Source organism: Lissotriton vulgaris, chromosome 1_1, assembly GCF_964263255.1.
Source record: "Lissotriton vulgaris chromosome 1_1, aLisVul1.2, whole genome shotgun sequence".
Taxonomy (NCBI): domain Eukaryota; kingdom Metazoa; phylum Chordata; class Amphibia; order Caudata; family Salamandridae; genus Lissotriton; species Lissotriton vulgaris.
In genome coordinates, this window is record NC_141685.1 from 1,396,543,604 (window position 1) to 1,396,564,783 (window position 21,180).

The window sequence follows — 21,180 nt, forward strand, 5'->3', positions numbered from 1 at the left end:
CGGAAGAGAGAGTCGGTTGGCATCCAGCTCTCCAGCCATTGTGTCAGGAATCGCTCTGCATTACCCTTCTCGCAATCCTCTGGAAATCCTAGAAAGCGAAGATTACTGCACCTGGCGCGCCCCTCCGCATCCTCAGCCCTCAATGCCAGGCCCTTCTGAATTCTCTCCAGGGCCACGACCCTCTTTTTCAAGGTAGTGACATCGTCCTCCACCTCAGATAATCGCGTTTCCGCGCCTGTTATGCGTTCCACAGTGTTTTTTAGATCCTGCCGAAGGAGCATCACATCCGAGCCCACTGCCCCAATCTTGGCATCCAGAGCGTCTCTGGACTGCAGGATCGCCGCCAGGAGCGCCGCGTTGTCCAGCACCTGTGCCTGAGTTCCCTTCGCACCAGCAGCCTCAGTGAATTTGTCTATTGGTCCCTGTTTGCCCTGACTTCCACCTCCACCTCGCATCATGGTGATCTCGATGGGTAGGGCTGCCCCCCGGCCCCATGCACAGCCCAATCGCGCCACCTGCCGATGCACAACAATGGCCGCCAACTGCTGGTTGTGCGCCCAAGGGGGTGATGAAGTGGCAGACTCAGCTTTGTACTCCGCCAATCGCAGTATTGCCCCCTGGCCGGCGATAGAGGATGCTGGGCACCGGCCCGGCCGCTACCCGGCCCAGATGCAGGAGGGACGTCGCGGCGCGGTCAGCGCCCAATTGTTCATGCGCCGGGGCCCAATTTGACCCCCAAATTCTGGCAACCCCCGCAGCTGCCCCGCGCTCCTGTCCCCAGGGAGTAGCACTAACCTGGGGATGCGGCAGCGCCGCTCGCACGCCCAGTCGCGGCTCACCTCCGATCGGCGCGGCCATCACTGTCACTCAAGATGGCGCCCACTCTCCCCGGCCGTCACCGGATCGGGCGCCCTCCAGGCTCGCCTCGTCCCCGTGTCCTCGTTATTGCCACCAGGCGGGAGACGCAGCGCTCAGGGCTCCCCGGCCCCTTGGCGATCCAGGGGGCACGCACCTCCTCTGCTCCCGATGTGGCCGCCTCAGCTGGTCGGGTCGCGCCAAAATAGAGGCCCTGGCTTTGTAGGCCGCACCTGACTGCCCCGCTCGCGGCTCTCCGCCGAGACATCCCCCGACCACCTGAGCCGATTCTGTCGCTCCAAACGCCGTCGATGGACGCCCCCGGGACCGGGCACCAAGCAGGATTGCTGGGAACCGTGTACGATGACCAGGGCTAGGATAAAGCAGAAGGATTTCTATAGGCTGGTCGGAGCTCACACTCTACATGACCGCCATGTTCGCTGGCTAAGCCACGCCCCCGGACTTCGATATTTTTGACTTCGATATTTTTGTGTCGAAATTTTTGTAGGTCAATTTACTGTCCGTTGATATTCTGTCAGACATTCCACTCCCACAATACCACCCTGAAAAGCCTGTGAGGGCCCCTCAATTATTACCACTGAGCGTCAAGTGCTGAAGGGGTTGCACTTGTCCACAAGTTTGCTGAGTCGTAATAGGATGGTCTCTGGGGAAAAGAAGGGAAATTATTTCAACCTCTACATTTGGTGCTCAGTAGTACTTGTTTGCTACTGAAAACCTGTTTGCCACTTTATTATATATACTGTCTCCCTGAGAAGCCTGTTGCTGCTTGCCATTGCTGTCACTGGAGTCAAGTGCTGAAGGGGTCAGGACAGACCTTGGGTCATCAGAGTCAAACAACTTCTACCCCCATGGTTGAGACCTAGCAACCCTTTCTTGTCCAGTGTCCCTAAATGTAGCCTAACATACTGCAAACTGATAATGCAGGTTTTGCTTTTAAGTATTTTTAGCTCTGCTACTTGTCTATGAACACACCTGCTCATGTAGTGTCTGTCAATGGCACTATGGGCCTGTTGATTGTTGGTTGAATACTTCAATAAAGTGTTAAATCACGCAAGCATAACTTTCATCAAAGGTTTTAAAAACAATGGGAGTCATTAGGATGACTAAGTCTGCCCGCCATCCTATCGGATTATGGGACCGCCCGTCATAAGGGCGGGGGTCCCGTGAGGGGTATTAGGATGCGCCCGCCACAGTGGCGAGCGCATACTGCATTTTTAACATTGTGGCGGGCGGTGCTCTCAGCACCGCCCACCACAATGCTAAAAATGCATGTGATGCATTTGCATGCACAAAGCGGCAGGCACCGCACGGTGCCGGACGCATTGTATATGCAAATGCAGTGGGGTACCACAGGTACCCCCCATGTGCACCCCCCACTACGCCTTCATCATGGGGGCCCGCAGGGGGCCCCCAAAGTGAAGACCGCCTGCCTTTCCGTGGCGGCATTGCCACCACGGAAAGGCATTCCCCAAAGCCCATACTAATATGGCTGGCGGTGTCTGATAGACACTGCCACCATATTAAACCTTTTCCGTCTTTCCGTCAGCCACGGTCCCCCCCCCCGCCAACGGGCTTTCCGTCCGCCGCGGACCCTCCTGCCACAGTAATATGGCGGGGGAAATGGGTGGCGGGCGGACAAGGATGTTGGGCGGATCGCCACCGCCCGCATGGCGGTGGCGATATGCCCGACATCCTAATGGGCCCCAATGTATTTGGCAAAACAGATTTTAGTGCAAATTATCTATTGTTGGGACAAAGCTCTAAACCTCTAAAAAAAACTCCTCTGCTATGGAAGTGTCACCTCAATCTTAACTATTGAGTTACGAATGGTGGGAGATGAGGGCAATCTTTGATTGCAGATGCCAAAGGTTCACACATTTTATTACCAAAATATGGTTAACTTGAATTGGCTTCTGTAGGAGAGCCCTTAAAGAGACAGAAGATTTTATGACTTGGAAAGTGGGGAAAGCAGGGAGCAAGGTTGAATTTGAGTGCTTGATTCGGTTTCTAGCATTTCCTTGGCTCCACCCCAACCCTGCTGACTTCCTTACCTGTACTTTCTGCCCCTTTTGGAAGGGAAAGTCATTGTCTCTGACCTCTTGATTCCAAGCTCCCTGGTAACGAGAGTTGCATACGATGATATTGACGTCAGAGCTTAAGTTGAAGCGAGGGTCGAAGTGCAAAACTAAGTTGTCAAAGTCCTGTCCAAGGTTGATGTTAAAACTATAGGGCACAAAAAAGACTTTCCTTGAGTCATGTCTTAAGTTTCAAAGACCTCTTTACCCACAGCTCAAACCTCCCACTTCTAAATACTCCAGCCTTTTCCCTCAGCCCCTTATCTGCTCTCTTTACCACATTTCCTCTCTGCTTACTGCTTCAACCCCCTACCACCAAAAGACACAAACCCTCCACTTCCAGTGCCTGTCCTCTGTATGCTGTCCCCAGTACACACCATAAAGTCCCAGATACCCCATTACTTACTCATTGATGTCATTCTTTATCATGCCTGTTATAAATACACTCTGGCCAGGCGTTAGACCAAGTTCCCGAGTCACCACAACCTATTAGAAAAGAGAAAACAAAGTGAGACATTGGAAGGAAGAGGGAAGGCTTGCTGTTTGATTCTGAACTCCTTCATTTACACCGCGATCAGTGGAAGTCAACACATCTGTGTCTGAAATTAAAATTCCCATATATTTGAAGTCATTGACTCCATAACATGGTTGTGAAACATCTGTGACCAAAACAGGAATGATTTTTCTTTTTTAAAACCACATTATGACATGAATCAAAATTGGCCAATAGTATTATGACAGAAAATCCCATTACGTGTGATGGGATGCATGTCAAAGAAAAGGACAGATGTGGCTTCTGACCCAGATGCATCATGAGAAATGTCACTAAGTCGCCCGCTTACGTGTCGACGTCGATGGCAGATCTCGCATTTTTTATACTCCCGCAGCAGTGCAGGACTTCTGTAGATTCTACAAGAACACTAGCAGCCAGCAAAAAGAGGCCAGACCCGGCGCCTCTCCACCACTTGGCGGTTCGGTGGACAGGTTTGAACTTTTCTCCAATAAATAACTACATTACCATGTACAGCTCTGCAGAATGTCAGTCTAGAGGATTTTTCATATATGTTTAGACAGACGAATATCTACATTTCAATATGGTACAGTGCTGGGCTCTGCCGGGGCGTTGCCTCCCCCTGAGTGTATATCACGTTGTTGATATGTTTGATAGTAATGCATCATACTGTATATTTGTATTCTTGACTTGGATGTTTACTGGATGCATTTGGTTACTGTTCGACGGGGTTTGTTCCAAACGTCTACTGGCTTGCAGCGGGTGGGGGGGTGGGGAATATTTGCAGATTGATTTATTGGGTTTTGTTTACCTGCAAAGACATAAAATAGATATTGTGTTTTTACAGGAAACCCACCTACCTAAGTCCAATCATATCCATTTTGCAGCTAGCTGGGGCCCACATCACTATTTTTCTAACTACAGCTCATACGCATGGGGTACAGCGATACTGATTCATAAGAGACTTCCCACATCACACTGGTATGCTTATATGCCACTAACCTAGATTGCCCTGAATACTTCCAGGATCCCCACTCCCTCGTCCTTCGTTCGGGAACCAATCACATTTTCATGGGCGGGGACTTTAATCTACTACTCAACCCCACATTAGACTGCTCTTCGACCTCCCCGGACACTAAGGCATGCTCACGATGCGCTCTTGTAGAAATGTGTGACTCCTTGAACCTGTCTTACATCTGGAGACGGTGCAAACCAACATCTACCATCTACACACACTACTCGGCCCAACATAACAAGTGGCCCATGCTAGATTATTGGCTAAATTCCCCTTGTTTAAATACATGATATAAGACCACCACAACGTTCCCCAGAACTTACTCAGATCACTCCCCAGTGATATTGGAGGTTAGTCTTCCCAGACCAGAAGGACACGAACAACAATGGTGTTTCCCGGGTCGAGCCCTGAACGATGATATGTTTCACACCGAGATCAGGGAAGCAATAGAGGAATACTTCAAACTAAACACAGGCTCAGTAGACACCTGGGCTGTGCTCTGGGATGCCTTTAAGGCTTACATCAGTGGGGTTAGCATTGTTAAACATGCTGGAGTGTTGAAAGATCTTAGGACCAGTTGGGCCCGCCTCGAGCAGCCATTGGAAACCATAGATCAAGAGATCCTGCAAAGCCCAACACCAGAGGGTATTAGGCATCGCTTATCGATCCTTAGAAAGAGAGACACATTTCCTGAACAAATACATCACTGCCTGCTGCTACGGAGAGGGTGAGTGGCCGGAACGCACTTTGGCTTGTCTTCTGAGACCCCCTTACGGAAAATCTTACAATACTGATCTGAGAGCCACTTTGGGACGTCTCCACAAATCCGTGATGAATTTTTAGCATACTAAGCTGCGCTTCACGCATCTAAAAGCACACATAATCCCACTGAACAAGAGGTTTATCTGGACGAAATAGTCTTAGTATATCTAGAAAAATGTAGGCAAGACTTTCTAGCAGAACCTATCTCTTCAGGCGAGATTAACAGTGTGATTGAGGCGCTGAACGGCTCCACTGCACCAGGCCTTGATGGCTTCACTGGAGACTTTTACAAATCATAAAAGGACCTTCTGGCTCCCCGACTGCTCAAGGTGTATAACAAGGCACTAGAACAGAGGGAGTTACCTCCATCCCTTAGAGAAGCAGTGATAGTATTATTACCCAAACCAGGGAAGGACCCATTGCTCTGCGGTTCCTACAGGCCGCTTTACTTAATAAACTTAGATTACAAAATCCTCACAAAAATGATCGAGCTGCGGTTCTCTTTATTACCTGACAAACTAATTTCCCCCGTCCAATCAGGTTTCGTCCACCACAGATCAACCTCTCTAAATTTAATAACCCTTTTTTTGATGTTACACAGAATTAATCCGGAAACCCCAGCTGCAGCAATTCTCTTGGACACAGAGAAGGCCTTTGATTCCCTTGAGTGGCCTTTCTTGCTATCTGTTATGCGCAACATGGGAATTCACAAGGGATTTATCGATGTCACCGCACTCCTGCACCGTGGCCCGACCGATAGGATACGCCTAAACGGCACTCTGTCTCGCTCCTTCGCTCTTTCCCAAGGCACTAGACTGAGCTGCCCCTTATTGCCAATATTATTTATACTAACTATGGACACTCTCGTCAGACATTTCCAGGAGCGGCATCTGCAGAGAGGGCTCCAGTTCTGCACTGGACCCCTGTTAGTGTCTTTATAAGCTGACAATGCCATTCTGAATGACAGGGAGCCTCAGGAAAACCTTGTACCACTGATTAGGGAAATAATCTGATTTGGTCGCTTTTCGGGCTTGGGGATCAATTGGCACAAAGCAGTGTTGTTGCCCCTCACCACTGGCACTAAAAAATGGAACTCAGAGTTCCCCATAGAGTGGTGTGAGGATTCGTCTAAATATCTGGGACTACACATCCACTTAGACACTGCCCAAATACTCCGACTAAACTATGGCCAGGCTGCACACAAGCTTGAATCGTAGGTGGAAAAATGGCTTAAGCTCCCTCTCTCGACTTGCTGGCTGAGTTGCTTTGATTAAAATGATCGTCCTTCCCAAATTGTTGTACTTGCTTGTTAACATCCCCATTCCGCTCCCTAACAGTTTCTTTCTGACACTGCGCACTCATCTCATTAGACTTACCTGGGGAGGCAAGAGGCTTAGAGTCCGTTTTGAGGTCCTGACATTACTTTACAGCTGAGGTGAATTCTGGGTTCCAAACCTACCGCTATATTACCTAGTCGCACAATGCAGCTACACACACGCCTGGCTCCATCCAGATGCCAGAATCCCGTACCGAAAGCCAGAGGCAGACCTTGCCCTGCCTGACCCCTGCGACATTCAAACAGTTTCAAATACCAGCTAAGCTTGGAAAAAACTGATCAGACTCCTGGGCGCCCCTATGTTGTACTCTCCTGGGCTACTGATTGTTAACCACCCTTGGATCTCAATCACTGATAAAAAAAACTAGTACAAAAAACGCTCTTCAAATATGGCATAAAAAGCCTTGGTGACGTGTTTACTGGGGGGCAGACTTTCTCTATTTCAGAGGAGGAGAAATTCACGGAGGCATCGTTCATGGACCGATTCATTCTTAATTGGGTTCGCTCTGCATTCAGGCCGCTGCTACCAGGATTCCCCCTGAAACCCGAGCCTTTTGCTACACTCGCCATAGTAACCGATTGCACTGGGGGGGAACATCTCATCTCCAAAATGTACAGGGCATGTGCGGACACTATCCCTATTGACGACACCAATATCCGGGCGGCATGGGAGACAGAGCTTGGACACCCTCAGTAGACATCATAAACTGATTCGTTTTCTGAGACTCTATATAACCCCAGAGCAAACACATAGATAGACCTGAGTGGACCCCATAGCTGCTTAAAGTGCGGAACTCCACACACAGACTTTGCTTACCTTACTTGGACCTGTGTAAAGACTAAAACTTACTGGGCAGAAATCTTTCGAACACTGGGAAATGGTCGAGATGGACATTGTACCCACTCCTGAGGTCGCACTATTGGGTTATGTGGTCAATTTCCCAAAGGGAATTTGGAAGTTTATTTCCATGGGGATACTGTTGGCTAAGAGAGGAATTGCAGTTATATGGGGACAAAAAACTGCTCCGGCACTAAAGAGCTGGTTAAACAGTTTAGCATATTGCAACACAAACTGTGATCTATACATTAGCATCTTGCCATGGTCGTCACGTTCAAAAGATACCTGGGGCCCCCTAAAAAGCTATGTCGTTGCATCACACACACAATATGCATCAGAACACGAACATGGGATTGTCCCCACAGGAGTGGGTTAATCGGGCAATCCAGTTTACAAGGAGTAGTTACATCGAATAAATGTAATAACAAATCTGAGATTGTCGCAGTTATGGATATACCAATGTAATATATGTGTTTGGTCTGTTCAGGTGGGAAAGATGGTCGGATAAGAACTATTGTTTAAACTTTTTATTGATCACAACTGCATTTCGTTGTTAACATTCTCCAGATGGTGGTGATTTAATTTTTTCTATCTCCGTATGATTGATACTGTATTGTATTACTATATGGCCCTTATTGGAGCCGGTAATATGCTTGTAAACTGGTGAATAAACCCACCACAGACCCCACTGACCTCAAGAACTTCCGCCCCATCTCGCTCCTCCCCTTTCCTGCCAAAGTCATTGAGAAGACCGTCAACAAGCAACTCGCCGCCTTCCTCGAGACAAACGGATCCCTCAACCCCATCACAGTCCGGTTTCTGAGCTAACCACAGCACCGAGACCGCCCTCATTGCAGCTACCAACGACATCAGATCCCTGCTTGACAATGGGGAAACAGCTGCCCTCATCCTCCTGGATCTCTCAGCAGCATTCGACACAGTATGCCACCGCACACTAATACAATGCCTCAACAACACCGGAATCCAAGGGAAGGCCCTGGAGTGGATCATCTCATCCTCGCCAGAATAACCCAGAGAGTCCGCCTCCCCCCGTTCTGATCCGCGGCCACCAAAGTCATCTGCGGTGTACCCAAAGGATCCTCGCTCAGCCCCACCCTCTTCAACGTCTACATGAGCCCCCTCACAGCCATCGCACGCCACCACAACCTTAACATCATTTCCTATGCAGACGACACCCAGCTGATTCTCTCCCTCACCAACAACCCCGCCACCGCCAGAGCCAGCCTCCAGGAAGGAATGAAAGATGTTGCAGAGTGGATGAAGACCAGCCGCCTGAAACTGAACTCAGACAAGACGGAAGTCCTCATCCTAGGATCATCCCCCTCCGCCTGGGATGACTCCTGGTGGCCCCCTGCCCTGGGCACCGCCCCCAAGCCAACAGATCACGCTCGCAACCTGGGCTTCATCCTGGACTCCTCCCTCACGATGACCAAACAAGTCAACGCCGTCTCGTCAGCCTGCTTCAACACCCTTTGCATGCTCCGAAAGATCTTCCGATGGATCCCCACCGAAACCAGGAAGATGGTCACCCAGGCACTCGTCACCAGCCGACTGGACTACGGGAACACCCTCTATGCGGGAACTACAGCAAAACTCCAGAGAAGACTACAGCGCATACAGAATGCCTCCGCATGACTCATCCTGGAATCCCCCGCCACAGCCACATCTCTGCCCACCTGAGAGACCTGCACTGGCTCCCCGTAAGCAAGAGAATCACGTTCAGACTCCTCACCCACACACACAAAGCTCTCCATGACTTGGGCCCCAAGTACCTCAACAACCGCCTCACATTCTACACATCCACCCGCCAGCTCCGCTCGACCTGCCTCGTCCTCGCCACCGTCCCACGCATGCGCAGAGCCACCGCCGGAGGAAGATCCTTCTCCTACCTAGCGGCCAAGACATGGAAATCCCTCCTCATCCTCCTACGACTGACCCAGGACCATCTCTCCTTCAGGAAACAAATCAAGACCTGAAGCAGGGGTGTGTTTTAGCCCCCTTCTTTTTAACTTGTTTCTTGCTGACCTACCAGGACTTTTGGACATAGAGAATGCGCATCCGCCAAAAATAGCAGATAGATGGCTCACAAGTCTGATGTATGCCGACGATGTCATACTTATGAGCCACACAAAAGTGGGCCTTCAGCGATTGATGAAAAGGACCAATACCTACTCAAGAGAATGGAATGGTTATAAATGAGACAAAAACCAAGATTATGGTAGTTACTAAAAAAACAAAGATAAAACAAAAATGTAAATGGTTCATGGATAAAATTGAGATCGAACAAGTTGAGGTCTACAAATACCTAGGGGTATTATTCGATGCAAAGGGCAATTACCATCTTCACAAAGCAGACGCTAGCAGGAAAGCAAACACACTAATTGCGGCATTTAGAACTGTGCAAAAGTCTCTCCCTAGCCTGACATACGGTCCTCTGCTGAGCATTGTTGGTGCAAAACTCTTACTACAATTACATATGGGAGTGAAGCACTAATGGGTAAAGATAGTGATTCTTTGAATAAAATTATAACCCGAGTATATTGAGCGCTTTTCCAACTCCTAGTGAACGCCTCCCCAGCGCAAATAAGGATGGAGTTTGGCCTAACAAATCAACACGTTGCAAGGCCAGTCCACTTTATTAAAGTTTGGAACCAAATAAAAAGTGACTATCAAAATGAGATCTCACTGCTCCTATGAAGAGAAATAAAGAAGGACACTAACTCTAGTGCAGCTCTCTATCTTAGAGATGCGATTAATGAACTTGGGGTTATCTCGATATGGGAAATGAACATAACCAAGTCTTCATTTAAGAAAATCATTAATAAAGCTGCAGACCACTTATCCATTCTAAAGGACAAGGCTACCCTTACCAATAGAAAACATGCCTGGACGGTGCTAAACGGTTATAAAAAGAAGGAGATACAACAATATCTGAAAACTCTGTGGACGGAAAAAAATAAGCAGGTGCTCATTAAAGCAAGATTTGGATCCATGCCAGGCCTATGTCATCTTCCGCCATGGGAGTTTCAAGAAACCCATATGAATTGTAAATTGTAAATTGTAAATTGTTGTGTCTTATAAAGCGCACTGCTACCCGGAGGCCTCGTAGCGCTATAGACCGCTGGGGAACCCGTCCTGGCTTTCCCTGTGAGATAGTCCCTCCTGGGGGTCTCCAAGGTGAAACCAGGCATCCCCGGCGTTTGTGTGGGGCCGTTGTGGAGATGAAGCAAGCTAATGCCCAGAGTTGCCGAGTGTGCTCCCTGGTCGGAGTAGGCACCGATGCGAGAATTATCAGTCCGCTGATCCTGATCCAAGACCCTGCCGCGTCGGGAATCGAACCCTGGTCCCGGGCCGTTCTCTGCACTCGGGTCTGCCACCTCTAACCAGTGAGCCACACCTCTCCACTAGACTATGTAACATGGGCGAAGAAGATATTCAACACCTCCTGTGTATCTGCCCTGCACTCACGCAAGAGAGAAAATCAATGCTTAAGTTCGCTTAAAAATCACGTGGCATACGAACATGCAGGCAGGCAGTAATTAAACGTATGGACTCAAATGACATTGCTCTAAATGTATCCTTCGTAAAGTTCCTGATGCTGGTCAAAAGGAAACTCAGAGACGTAACCACTGCAAAACTTAACTCTTCGTAAAGGTCCGGCAATGATAACTCTATTTGATTTTATGCTGTAACATATATTTTAATAGTTTCTTTTATATTCGTTATGTTGTAAGATTTTAAATAATCATCACAATAAAATACTTTACTTTACTAACTCAAGACCTGGCTATTCGAGCAGTAGCGGATCCCTCCCTTCCCAGCGCCTTGAGACCCTAGCGGGTGAGTAGCGCGCTTTACAAATTTGCTTGATTGATTGATTTATTGAATAAAGTTTTTTTTTAAAGTCACTAAGTCCACCAGCAGATCCAAGACATGCATCACAAAACAACGCAGCTTTCAGGATCTTGCCTGCAACTCAGGCACCGTCAGAAGCTAACTTGGTTTTGTATTTTACAGGTTCAATCCACGACTTTCCCCAAATCAGTACCTGGTAACCTTCCAATTTCCATATTCAATAGGAAAATAATGATCTAAATGAACAATGAGATCCTAGCCTTGTTGGCAATATCTTTCCTGCTCTCAAACCACTAACAGCAAATTCACATTTCAACCCTTTGGATTGCTCACCCTCTAACCATATTGCCCCTTGTTCTCCCAACATTCAACACTTAACACCTCTGATTTCTCCTCCACTCAATGCACATTCATCCATCGCCAACCCTTCTGGTCGCTCACCCTACTCCTCCTTTCTCATCTGCCCCAACAATCTACACTTCACACCTCTGTCTTCTCCTCCACTCCTCACACCTTGCAACACCCCCTAATGTATCCTCCTTCTCTCCAGCTTCAATCATCCACACACAAAACTTTCCAGCAGGTTCCAGACACCTACCCCCACACACAGTACCTTTAACCAGAGTTCACACACCCTCGCACCCATCGCACAAAATCCACCCTCCCTCCTTCAACTTCCTCACCACACCTTCCATAATTTGGTCACCGACAACTCCCCGGGCCATTAACCCTTCCTGGCTCACCATCTTATCCAATAGGAACAATCAACTTCCGAAACCTTCCCGCCTTAAATCTCCATTTCTGCCCCCTTCATCCCACAAGTACATGACTCCCTGGATCAGCAAGCCTTCCCCAACACCTACTACGAAAGAACATGATAAGCCTCAGTCCTCCCCTGTACACCACTGGAGCCCTCTCTCTGCCCTCCTGTACTCTACTTCTTATCTCACAAAGAAAATAGACATCCTTACACATGCCTTCACTCGTTTCAGCAACTCAGTTACCTCTAACAAGTGCGATCCACCCCACCCAGCACAGGTCAAGAGCCCCTCCCCAATCACATTTCCGTGGGATAATCATTCCCCAAACCCAATTGGGCATACTCCCCACTCAAAGAGTACGAAATACAAAACCTTCCATGAAGCTAGGAAAACACTGATGCCTCCAACACTCAGTTCCCCAGTCAAACACAAAATGCTCTCTCTGTCCCCACGGTTACCTCGAACCATACGTGTAAAGTGCTTTGACATCCTACACTGGGATGAGTAGCACTACAAAGGAAATAAAAAAAATACTCATACAGACCGATACATCTGACATTCTTACAGCGCACACATATCTCTTATAAGCAGGGCTTGAGCAAAGTCAAAAGCTTGCCTCCAAATCACAGTTTCTCTTAAGTACCTGTGAAGTGATGACGTGATAACAAGGTGGCCACATCCAGGGCATTGGCGGACTTAGAGAGCGATCCGGTGACATTTTGGCCCATAGGGGTATCATCTGAGGGAGCACAGTAGGGGTGCTCGATGCCAAACCCCACGAGTCTTTACGGCAGGACCCTGGGATGTAAGCAATGGTGCCCCATTAGTCCTTCGGGCGGTTGAAAAAACCTGAGGAACGGGTCCACCCCTAAAAAGGTGTGAGTAACAATCGGAGACTGGCACTCATGGGTTTAAGATGGTAGCGCTGAATTAGTTGGCCCACGGAGATGTTTGGCTCATCAGGCGAGCAGGCAACTTAGGTTACTCACCCCTGCCTGCCCTTGGATCGCCCGTAAATTAACCCACCACGTTGGCATATTTTGCTTATGAAATAAATAAAATAAACCTGCAGCAAACTGTTTTTCCATCAAATCACGTGTTGTCTGATTTATTTCATTTCTTCTGTACTAACTCGCTCTTAACCAGGTGCGTTGGGGAGGGTCGCCGATATCTGCGCTATGTATAATGTGTGTGAATGTTGTAAAGGGCTTTGACACCCTACAGTGCGATGAGTAGCACAACAGAGGAAATAAAGAAAGTACTAGTACCGACCAATACATCTGACATTCTTACAGCGCATGCATATATCTCTTATATGCAGGGCTTGAGCAAAGTCCAAAGCTTGCCTACAGATCAGTTTCTCTTAAGTACCTGTGAAGTGATAACAAGCTGTGCCCCTTTATTTCGGGACATTGCATTGGCATCTATGTGTGGGGCTCAGATAGCTCCTAGCCAGGGTCCTACTGGAACTTAAGGAGGGCTGATGGCCCATTAACGTCGCCCTTTGCTTGCAGCCAGTCACCCAGCTAGAATATAAAAGGCAAAAGCCTCGCCGCCTGCACGTTGCTGCTCTGAAAGGAAAGCAGACAACATATAGGAGCTGCTGAGTGCGCCCCGGAAAATTACACAGGGACAAGTTCAGCCTGTTTCACTAAGGTCCAGTTTGGCAGGGAGGAAGGGGTCCACCCTGTGAAAACAGTGGGTGGATGCTGCCCACCCCCGTGTACCCCGACTTGTGCCCTGCCTTAGTTTTTTCTCTCTTCCATGGTCCCTTCTAACACCCCAACTCATCTCGTCATGTTCACCTTCGGCCCTCACCTCCATCGTCATGCCCCCACTCGCTTCTGTCATTGGCCCTTTCCACCCCACCTCGCACTCATTTCTATATCCGTTCCCAGCTCTTCAGTTGTCCTTCCTCACACCCTCTTCTTCCACTCCCCTTCTCCCTCGTTCCTTCTCACCCACCCATGTTGTACTCCCGTCTTTGTACGTAATTTTATATGCATCTCGCTCTATAGGCTAACTCCTGTTATGGCGACGGTGGGAGGGAGGGAGGGGGGGGGGGAATTCTCCACTTCTAGTTTATCAGGCCTCGCAAGTAGTAATCATATTTGACAACCTTTTATTTATTTCTCAAATTGCCAGGCTGACGTCTACCTGTTTCTACAACTTCAAAACTCTGAGAAAAGCCTAACGCTCGCTGTGCCGCTCCCCTCTCCCACTGCCCCACTCTCACTCATTTATTTCAATGACCCGCTCACCTCTTCCACTGTCCCATTCATCTCTTCCACTGCCCCACTAAAACTCATTTCTTTCATTGACCCACTCACACTCCCCTCTTCCACTGTCCCACTCATACTCACTTCTTTAATTGACCCATTTGTACTCCCCTGTGTCATTGTCCCACTCACCTCTTCCACTATCCCACTCACACTCACTTCTTACATTTTTGAGAATCACACATCTCTTTCAGTGTCCTACTTACAGTCTCATCTTCCACTGACTCACCCTTACTCATTTCTTTCATTGACCCACTCCCACTCACCTCTTCCACTATAGCACTCACACCTCACCTCTTCCATTGTGAGACTCACACATCTCTTCCAGTGTCCCACTCACACTCACTTCTTTCATTGACCCATTCCTACTCACCTCTGTCATTGTCTCACTCACCTCTTCAACTGTCCCACTCACATTCACTTCTTTCATTGACCCATTCATACTCGCCTCTGTCAGTGTCCCACTCATCTCTTCCACTGTCCCACTTACACTCACTCCTTTCATTGACCCATTCATACTCGTATCTGTCATTGTCCCACTCACCTGTTCCACTTACACTCACTTCTTTCATTGACCCATTCATACTCGCCTCTGTCATTGTCCCACTCACCTCTTCCACTGTCCCACTTACACTCACTTCTTTCATTGACCCATTCATACTCGCCTCTGTCATTGTCCCACTCACCTCTTCCACTGTCCCACTTACACTCACTCCTTTCATTGACCCATTCATTCTCACCTTTGTCATTGTCCCACTCACCTCTTCCACTGTCCCACGTTCACTCACTTCTTTCATTGACCCATTCCTACTCGCCTCTGTCATTGTCCCACTCACCTCTTCCACTGTCCCACTTACACTCACTTCTTTCATTGACCCATTCATACTCGCCTCTGTCATTGTCCCACTCACCTCTTCAACTTTCCCACTTACACTCACTCCTTTCATTGACTCATTCCTACTCGCCTCTGTCATTGTCTCACTTACCTCTTCAACTGTCCCACTCACACTCACTTCTTTCATTGACCCATTTATACTCGCCTCTGTCATTGTCCCACTCACCTCTTCCACTGTCCCACTTACACTCACTTCTTCATTGACCCATTCATACTCCCCTCTGTCATTGTCCCACTCTCCTCTTCCACTGTCCCACTTACACTCACTTCTTTCATTGACCCATTCATACTCGCCTCTGTCATTGTCCCACTCACCTCTTCCACTGTCCCACTTACACTCACTTCTTTCATTGACCCATTCATACTCGCACCTGTCATTGTCCCACTCACCTCTTCCACTGTCCCACTTACACTCACTTCTTTCATTGATCCACTCATACTCGCACCTGTCATTGTCCCACTCACTTATTCCACTGTCCCACTTACACTCACTCCTTTCATTGACCCATTCATACTCGCACCTGTCATTGTCCCACTCACCTCTTCCACTGTCCCACTTACACTCACTCCTTTCATTGACCCATTCATACTCGCACCTGTCATTGTCCCACTCACCTCTTCCACTGTCCCACTTACACTCACTTCTTTCATTGATCCACTCATACTCGCACCTGTCATTGTCCCACTCACTTCTTCCACTGTCCCACTTACACTCACTTCTTTCATTGACCCATTCATACTCGCCTCTGTCATTGTCCCACTCTCCTCTTCCACTGTCCCACTTACACTCACTTCTTTCATTGACCCATTCATACTCGCCTCTGTCATTGTCCCACTCACCTCTTCCACTGTCCCACTTACACTCACTTCTTCATTGACCCATTCATACTCCCCTCTGTCATTGTCCCACTCACCTCTTCCACTGTCCCACTTACACTCACTCCTTTCATTGACCCATTCATACTCGCACCTGTCATTGTCCCACTCACCTCTTCCACTGTCCCACTTACACTCACTTCTTTCATTGATCCACTCATACTCGCACCTGTCATTGTCCCACTCACTTCTTCCACTGTCCCACTTACACTCACTTCTTTCATTGACCCATTCATACTCGCCTCTGTCACTCTCACTCACCATTTCAACTGTCCCACTTAAACTCACTTCTTCTATTGTGAGACTCACACATCTCTTCCAGTGCCCACCCGTACTCATTTATTTCATTGACCCAATCCCACTTACCTCTCCCACTGTACCTCTCACCTCCTCCACTGTCCCACTCACACTCACCTCTTCCATTGTCTGACTCTCACACATCTCATCCACTGTCCCGCTCCCACTCACCGGTGCCATTGCTCCTCCTTGCTCTGCTGCTCAGACTGGATCTACTGCCTCTGCTGCTCAGGCTGGATCTTCGATCTCTGCTGCTCAGGCTGGATCTTCTGTCTCTACTGCTCAAGATAGATCTTCGTTCTCTGCTGCTCAGGCTGAATCTTCGATCTGCGATCTCTGCTGCTCAGGCTGGAACTTCGATCCCAGCTGCTCAGGCTGGTGTTGCTCAGGAACGTTCCGCCTTATATAGCTAGTAAGTGACTCATATAGGTTACGTGACCTCAGATTCTGAGGGAAATTACAAAAGAGTGACCTGCCGAGAACCCAGTGTGTAGGCGGGGAGGAGGGGCAGCAAGGGTCGAGGTTTCTTCCTAAGAAACTTATCAACCTATTAGCATTTATGACTGTGAGAGAAATAAATGGAAAGATAAATACATCAAAGAGGCAGCGTGGGTGTGAAAGGGGAACGTGCAGAGTCATACAGGGTTGATTACCAGCGTTCTCTTTATTTGAAAAAACAGCTGTAGCAATGCTCTGTATGAGAAATAGGGTGCATAATTTGTATTGGTGGGCAAGGGGGAGGGGGGGGCTGCAAGCTCGGGCCAGGGGCTTGTTTCCTATTTGGTCCTGATCCCCTGGGACAGCTTGGTCAGAGTGGAGCTGAACTCAGCATCCTGGGCACTGCTCCATCTCTTTTCCCTCAGTAATTTTATGAAAGATCCTGGCCCGGACGGGCCTACGGGGCACCGGGCATTTTCCCAGTGGGATGGCAGGGTGGGGACAGGTTTCACTGTGGGTGGGGCCGATTTTGTTGATGGGGTGATCCCGTTCCCTGCCTGCAATGCATCTTTGCTGTAATAAGAACACAAAACACATTTTCTAAAGCGTGCAGCGTGCCCAGTTAGACCATGATCGCTTCAAAACCAGTTGTTTTTGCATTCAGGTGGTTCCGGTCTCCTGCAGGGTCACCACGAGCAGGGCTCACTTTCAGGGCGAGGTTGGGCGAGGAGTTTTGCCTTTTATAAACCTTCCAGGCAACTGCGGTCCTCTGACCAACTTCTAATACAGAACCCTCGGTTCAATCGCCACAGGCTGGGTGGTTGCTCTTTCACCCGCAAAGCAGGTCGTGCCTGGAATGAGCTCCCTCTGGCCCTCCGGAGGGTGTCTGACCCTGTTGCGTTCAAGAAGAAATTAAAAACTTTGCTTTTTGAGGCCTTTTCTTTCTTCGTCTCCTCTTTAGATGGTTATGTGTGTGGGCTCTCTTTGGAATTAGCGCCGGGATACTTTGAGTAACTGCGCGCTTTACAAATTCAGTATAACATAACATAACAGTTTGCTGTTGCTTGACTCAGAGTCCTCCAGTACATATATGATGAAGACTCTTCAACTTTTAAAACTGTGAATTTCTTTATAATGTGAACAGTGCAACGCAAGTCAATTTAGTATACTAAATTATACCATTGCGTTGAGCGGCAATTGTTAAACGTGATATACTATGATCATGAGCATGGAAACATTCTTGCACACACTGGCACTGCCCTGGCGATGTGGTCAAGTGGAAGCCAGGATTGGTGCCAGGTTTCCCGGCTTCACGCTGTGCAATTCAGCCACTACTTGGTTATCTCTTTCTTTCCCCATTTTAGATCAAAGCTTAATGTTTTGTGTTGAATTCTTTGAGGCACCGAGCCAGTGCACTATGTTAAATACATCCAGGCATGTTTCATAGAGAGTGGTGGTGGCAGTGTTTGGAGAGGATGAGGTTCGAGTGCGGGAGCTAAAATGAAAACCAGAGCACCCACCCTTGGTCATTGCCTTGAGACCATTTGCTCACCGTAGCTAAAAGTCTGTATTCATTTTTCACCCATTGTTGAATTTACTCACCCGCCCGCTCCTCACCATCCAACTATTTGTTCATTCAGATATGCAGCCCTGTTTCCTATCTCTAGACATCAGTCAATGGTTGGACAAGGTTCTATAAAGAAAAATGTGTTGTAAAACACATTGGGGCATATTCGCAAGGACTTATCGCCGAGTTAACAGCACTTTATTACAGCCAAAGTGGCAATACATTTATGGCCCCATTTACAAGTTGGTGCTAACAGCCCATATCACCAGTTTACCTGCGATAGCAGCCGCAAAAAATATCGCCACAGATGACAGAAGAGATGCAGAGTAGGCGTTCCCGTGCCAAAAGCCGCAACAACACCACTCCGCAACATTCTCAACGACCAGCCAGATCCGCGATAAGAACACAAAACAGGCGATAAGGCATGTTAGCAGCAGGAAATCAACACCAGCTCTGACCTGGTGTATAGTCAGACGACAGCCTGCACCACAAATGGGAGCCCAGCCCAGAGCCGCACCTGAAGCGTAACAGACACCATGGAGCCATTGATCATGCAGCTAGGAGCCCCAAGAGGGCCACAACACCCATCGCCACCACCCCCAGGACCCCACCCCCGGGGCAAACACATGTCACATCAACTCCACGAAATCATGTACAAAAAATCCGACTGATGTCGCACAATCACATGTAACATGCATGTGTCGTCACAAAAAGGAGCATCACACATTCACCTTCTAAGTACCAGAAAAAATGTATTCAAAAGAACCTCAATGAAGACTCATGGCTGCTCTCCTCGGGACAATCTGTAGATCACAGCCTGCAAGACAAAAATCCAGGTGAGAAGGTGTGTCATGCTTCCATCAAAGGACAGACAGAGAGTGAGGGAGAGAGAGATATACAGAGAGAGAGAAAGAGATGGATAGAGAGAGGAAGACAGAAAGAGAGGGAGAGCGAGAGGAAGACAGAAAGAGAGGAGTCAATCAATCAATCAATCAAAGCATTTATATAGTGCACTACTCACCCGGAGGGTCTCAAGGCGCTGGGGGGGTCCGCTACTGCTCGAACAGCCAGGTCTTGAACTGCTTCCTGAAGGCAAGGTGGTCCTGGGTCAGGCGGAGGTGGGTCGGGAGGGAGTTCCAGGTCTTGGCGGCGAGGTAGGAGAAGGACCTTCCTCCTGTGGTGGCTCTTCGGATGTGGGGGACGGTGGCAAGGGCGTAGCCGGTCGATTGAAGCTGGCGTTTGGGAGCGTAGAAGTTGAGGCGGTTGTTGAGGTATCCTGGGCCTTGGTTGTGTAGGGCTTTGTATGCGTGGGTGAGGAGACGGAAGGTGATTCTCTTGTTGACCGGGAGCCAGTGCAGGTCTTTCAGGTGTCTGGAGATGTGGTTGCGACGGGGGATGTCCAGGATGAGTCATGCTGAGGCGTTCTGGATCCGCTGGAGTCTCTTCTGGAGTTTGGCGGTGGTCCCGCGTAGAGGGAGTTGCCATAGTCCAGACGGCTGGTGACAAGGGCCTGGGTGACCGTCTTCCTTGTCTCGGTGGGGATCCACCGGAAGATCTTACGTAGCATGCGCAGGATGTTGAAGCACGACGGGGAGACCGCGTTGACTTGTCTGGTCATGGAGAGGGAGGAGTCCAGGATGAAGCCCAGGCTGCGTGCGTGGCCTGTTGGTTTGGGTGCGCTGCCTAGGGCGGGGGGCCACCAGGATTCGTCCCAGGCAGAGGGTGAAGATCCAAGGATGAGGACTTCCGTCTTGTCCGAGTTCAGTTTCAGGCGGCTGTTCTTCATCCATTCGGCTACCTCTTTCATCCCTTCGTGAAGGTTGGCTCTGGCGGTGGCGGGGTCGTTGGTGAGGGAGAGGATCAGCTGGGTGTCGTCGGCGTAGGAGATGATGTTGAGGTTGTGCTGGCGTACGATGGCTGCGAGGGGGCTCATGTAAACGTTGAAGAGGGTTGGGCTGAGCGAGGAGCCTTGAGAAACGCCGCAGATGACTTCGGTGGCTTCTGATCTGAACGGGGGGAGGCGGACTCTCTGTGTCCTTCCAGCGAGGAAGGAGATGATCCACTCCAATGCCTTCTCCTGGATTCCGACGTTGCTGAGGCGCTGCACTAGGGTACGGTGGCAGACAGTGTCGAAGGCCGCTGAGAGGTCTAGGAGGATGAGGGCCGCTGTTTCTCCGTTGTCGAGCAGGGCTCGGATGTCATCGGTTGCTGCGATCAGGGCGGTCTCGGTGCTGTGGTTGGCCCGGAATCCAGACTGCGAGAGGTCGAGGGATCCGTTCGTCTCGAGGAAGGCGGCCAGCTGCTTGTTGACGGTCTTCTCGATGACTTTAGCAGGAAACGGGAGCAGCGAGATGGGGCGGTAGTTCTTGAGGTCGGTGGGGTCAGTTGATGGCTTCTTTAGTAGAGCGCTGAGTTCGGCGTGCTTCCAGCTCTCCGGGAAGGCGGCGGTGTCGAAGGAGGTGTTGATGATGTCCCGCAGGTGGGGTGCGATGACCGCGTCGGCCTTGTTGAAGACGTGGTGAGGGCAGGGGTTGGTTGGAGATCCGGAGTGGATGGAGTTCATCGTGCGGACCGTGTCTTCGGTGCTGACCGGGGTCCAGGCGTGGAGGGTAAGCATGGGCGAATTTTGCGAATCTCGCGTTCGCGAATTTTGCGGATTTGCGCTCTCGCAATCCGCAAAATCCGCAAATTCCCGCGAATTTGCGGATTTGTTTTTATATGTTCGCACGGGTTTCTGCAAGTTCGCGAGGGTTTTGTATGTACAATTTCCCAAATTGC

General features: G+C 49.3%; 1 protein-coding gene across 1 annotated transcript in view; it reads right to left on the reverse strand.

Moving 5' to 3' along the window:
- Positions 1 to 16,775, reverse strand: part of LOC147750573 (galectin-1-like) — a 38,200-nt gene extending 21,425 nt beyond the window's left edge. Inside the window, exons 1-3 of the mRNA XM_086966969.1 lie at positions 16,569 to 16,775; positions 3,358 to 3,437; positions 2,928 to 3,099 (exon numbers count right to left, since the gene is read on the reverse strand). Coding sequence (XP_086823095.1) covers positions 2,928 to 3,099; positions 3,358 to 3,437; positions 16,569 to 16,577 — 261 coding nt within the window. The 5' untranslated portion in view covers positions 16,578 to 16,775. The remainder of the gene's footprint in view (positions 1 to 2,927; positions 3,100 to 3,357; positions 3,438 to 16,568) is intronic.
- Between the last annotated feature and the right edge of the window lie 4,405 nt (positions 16,776 to 21,180).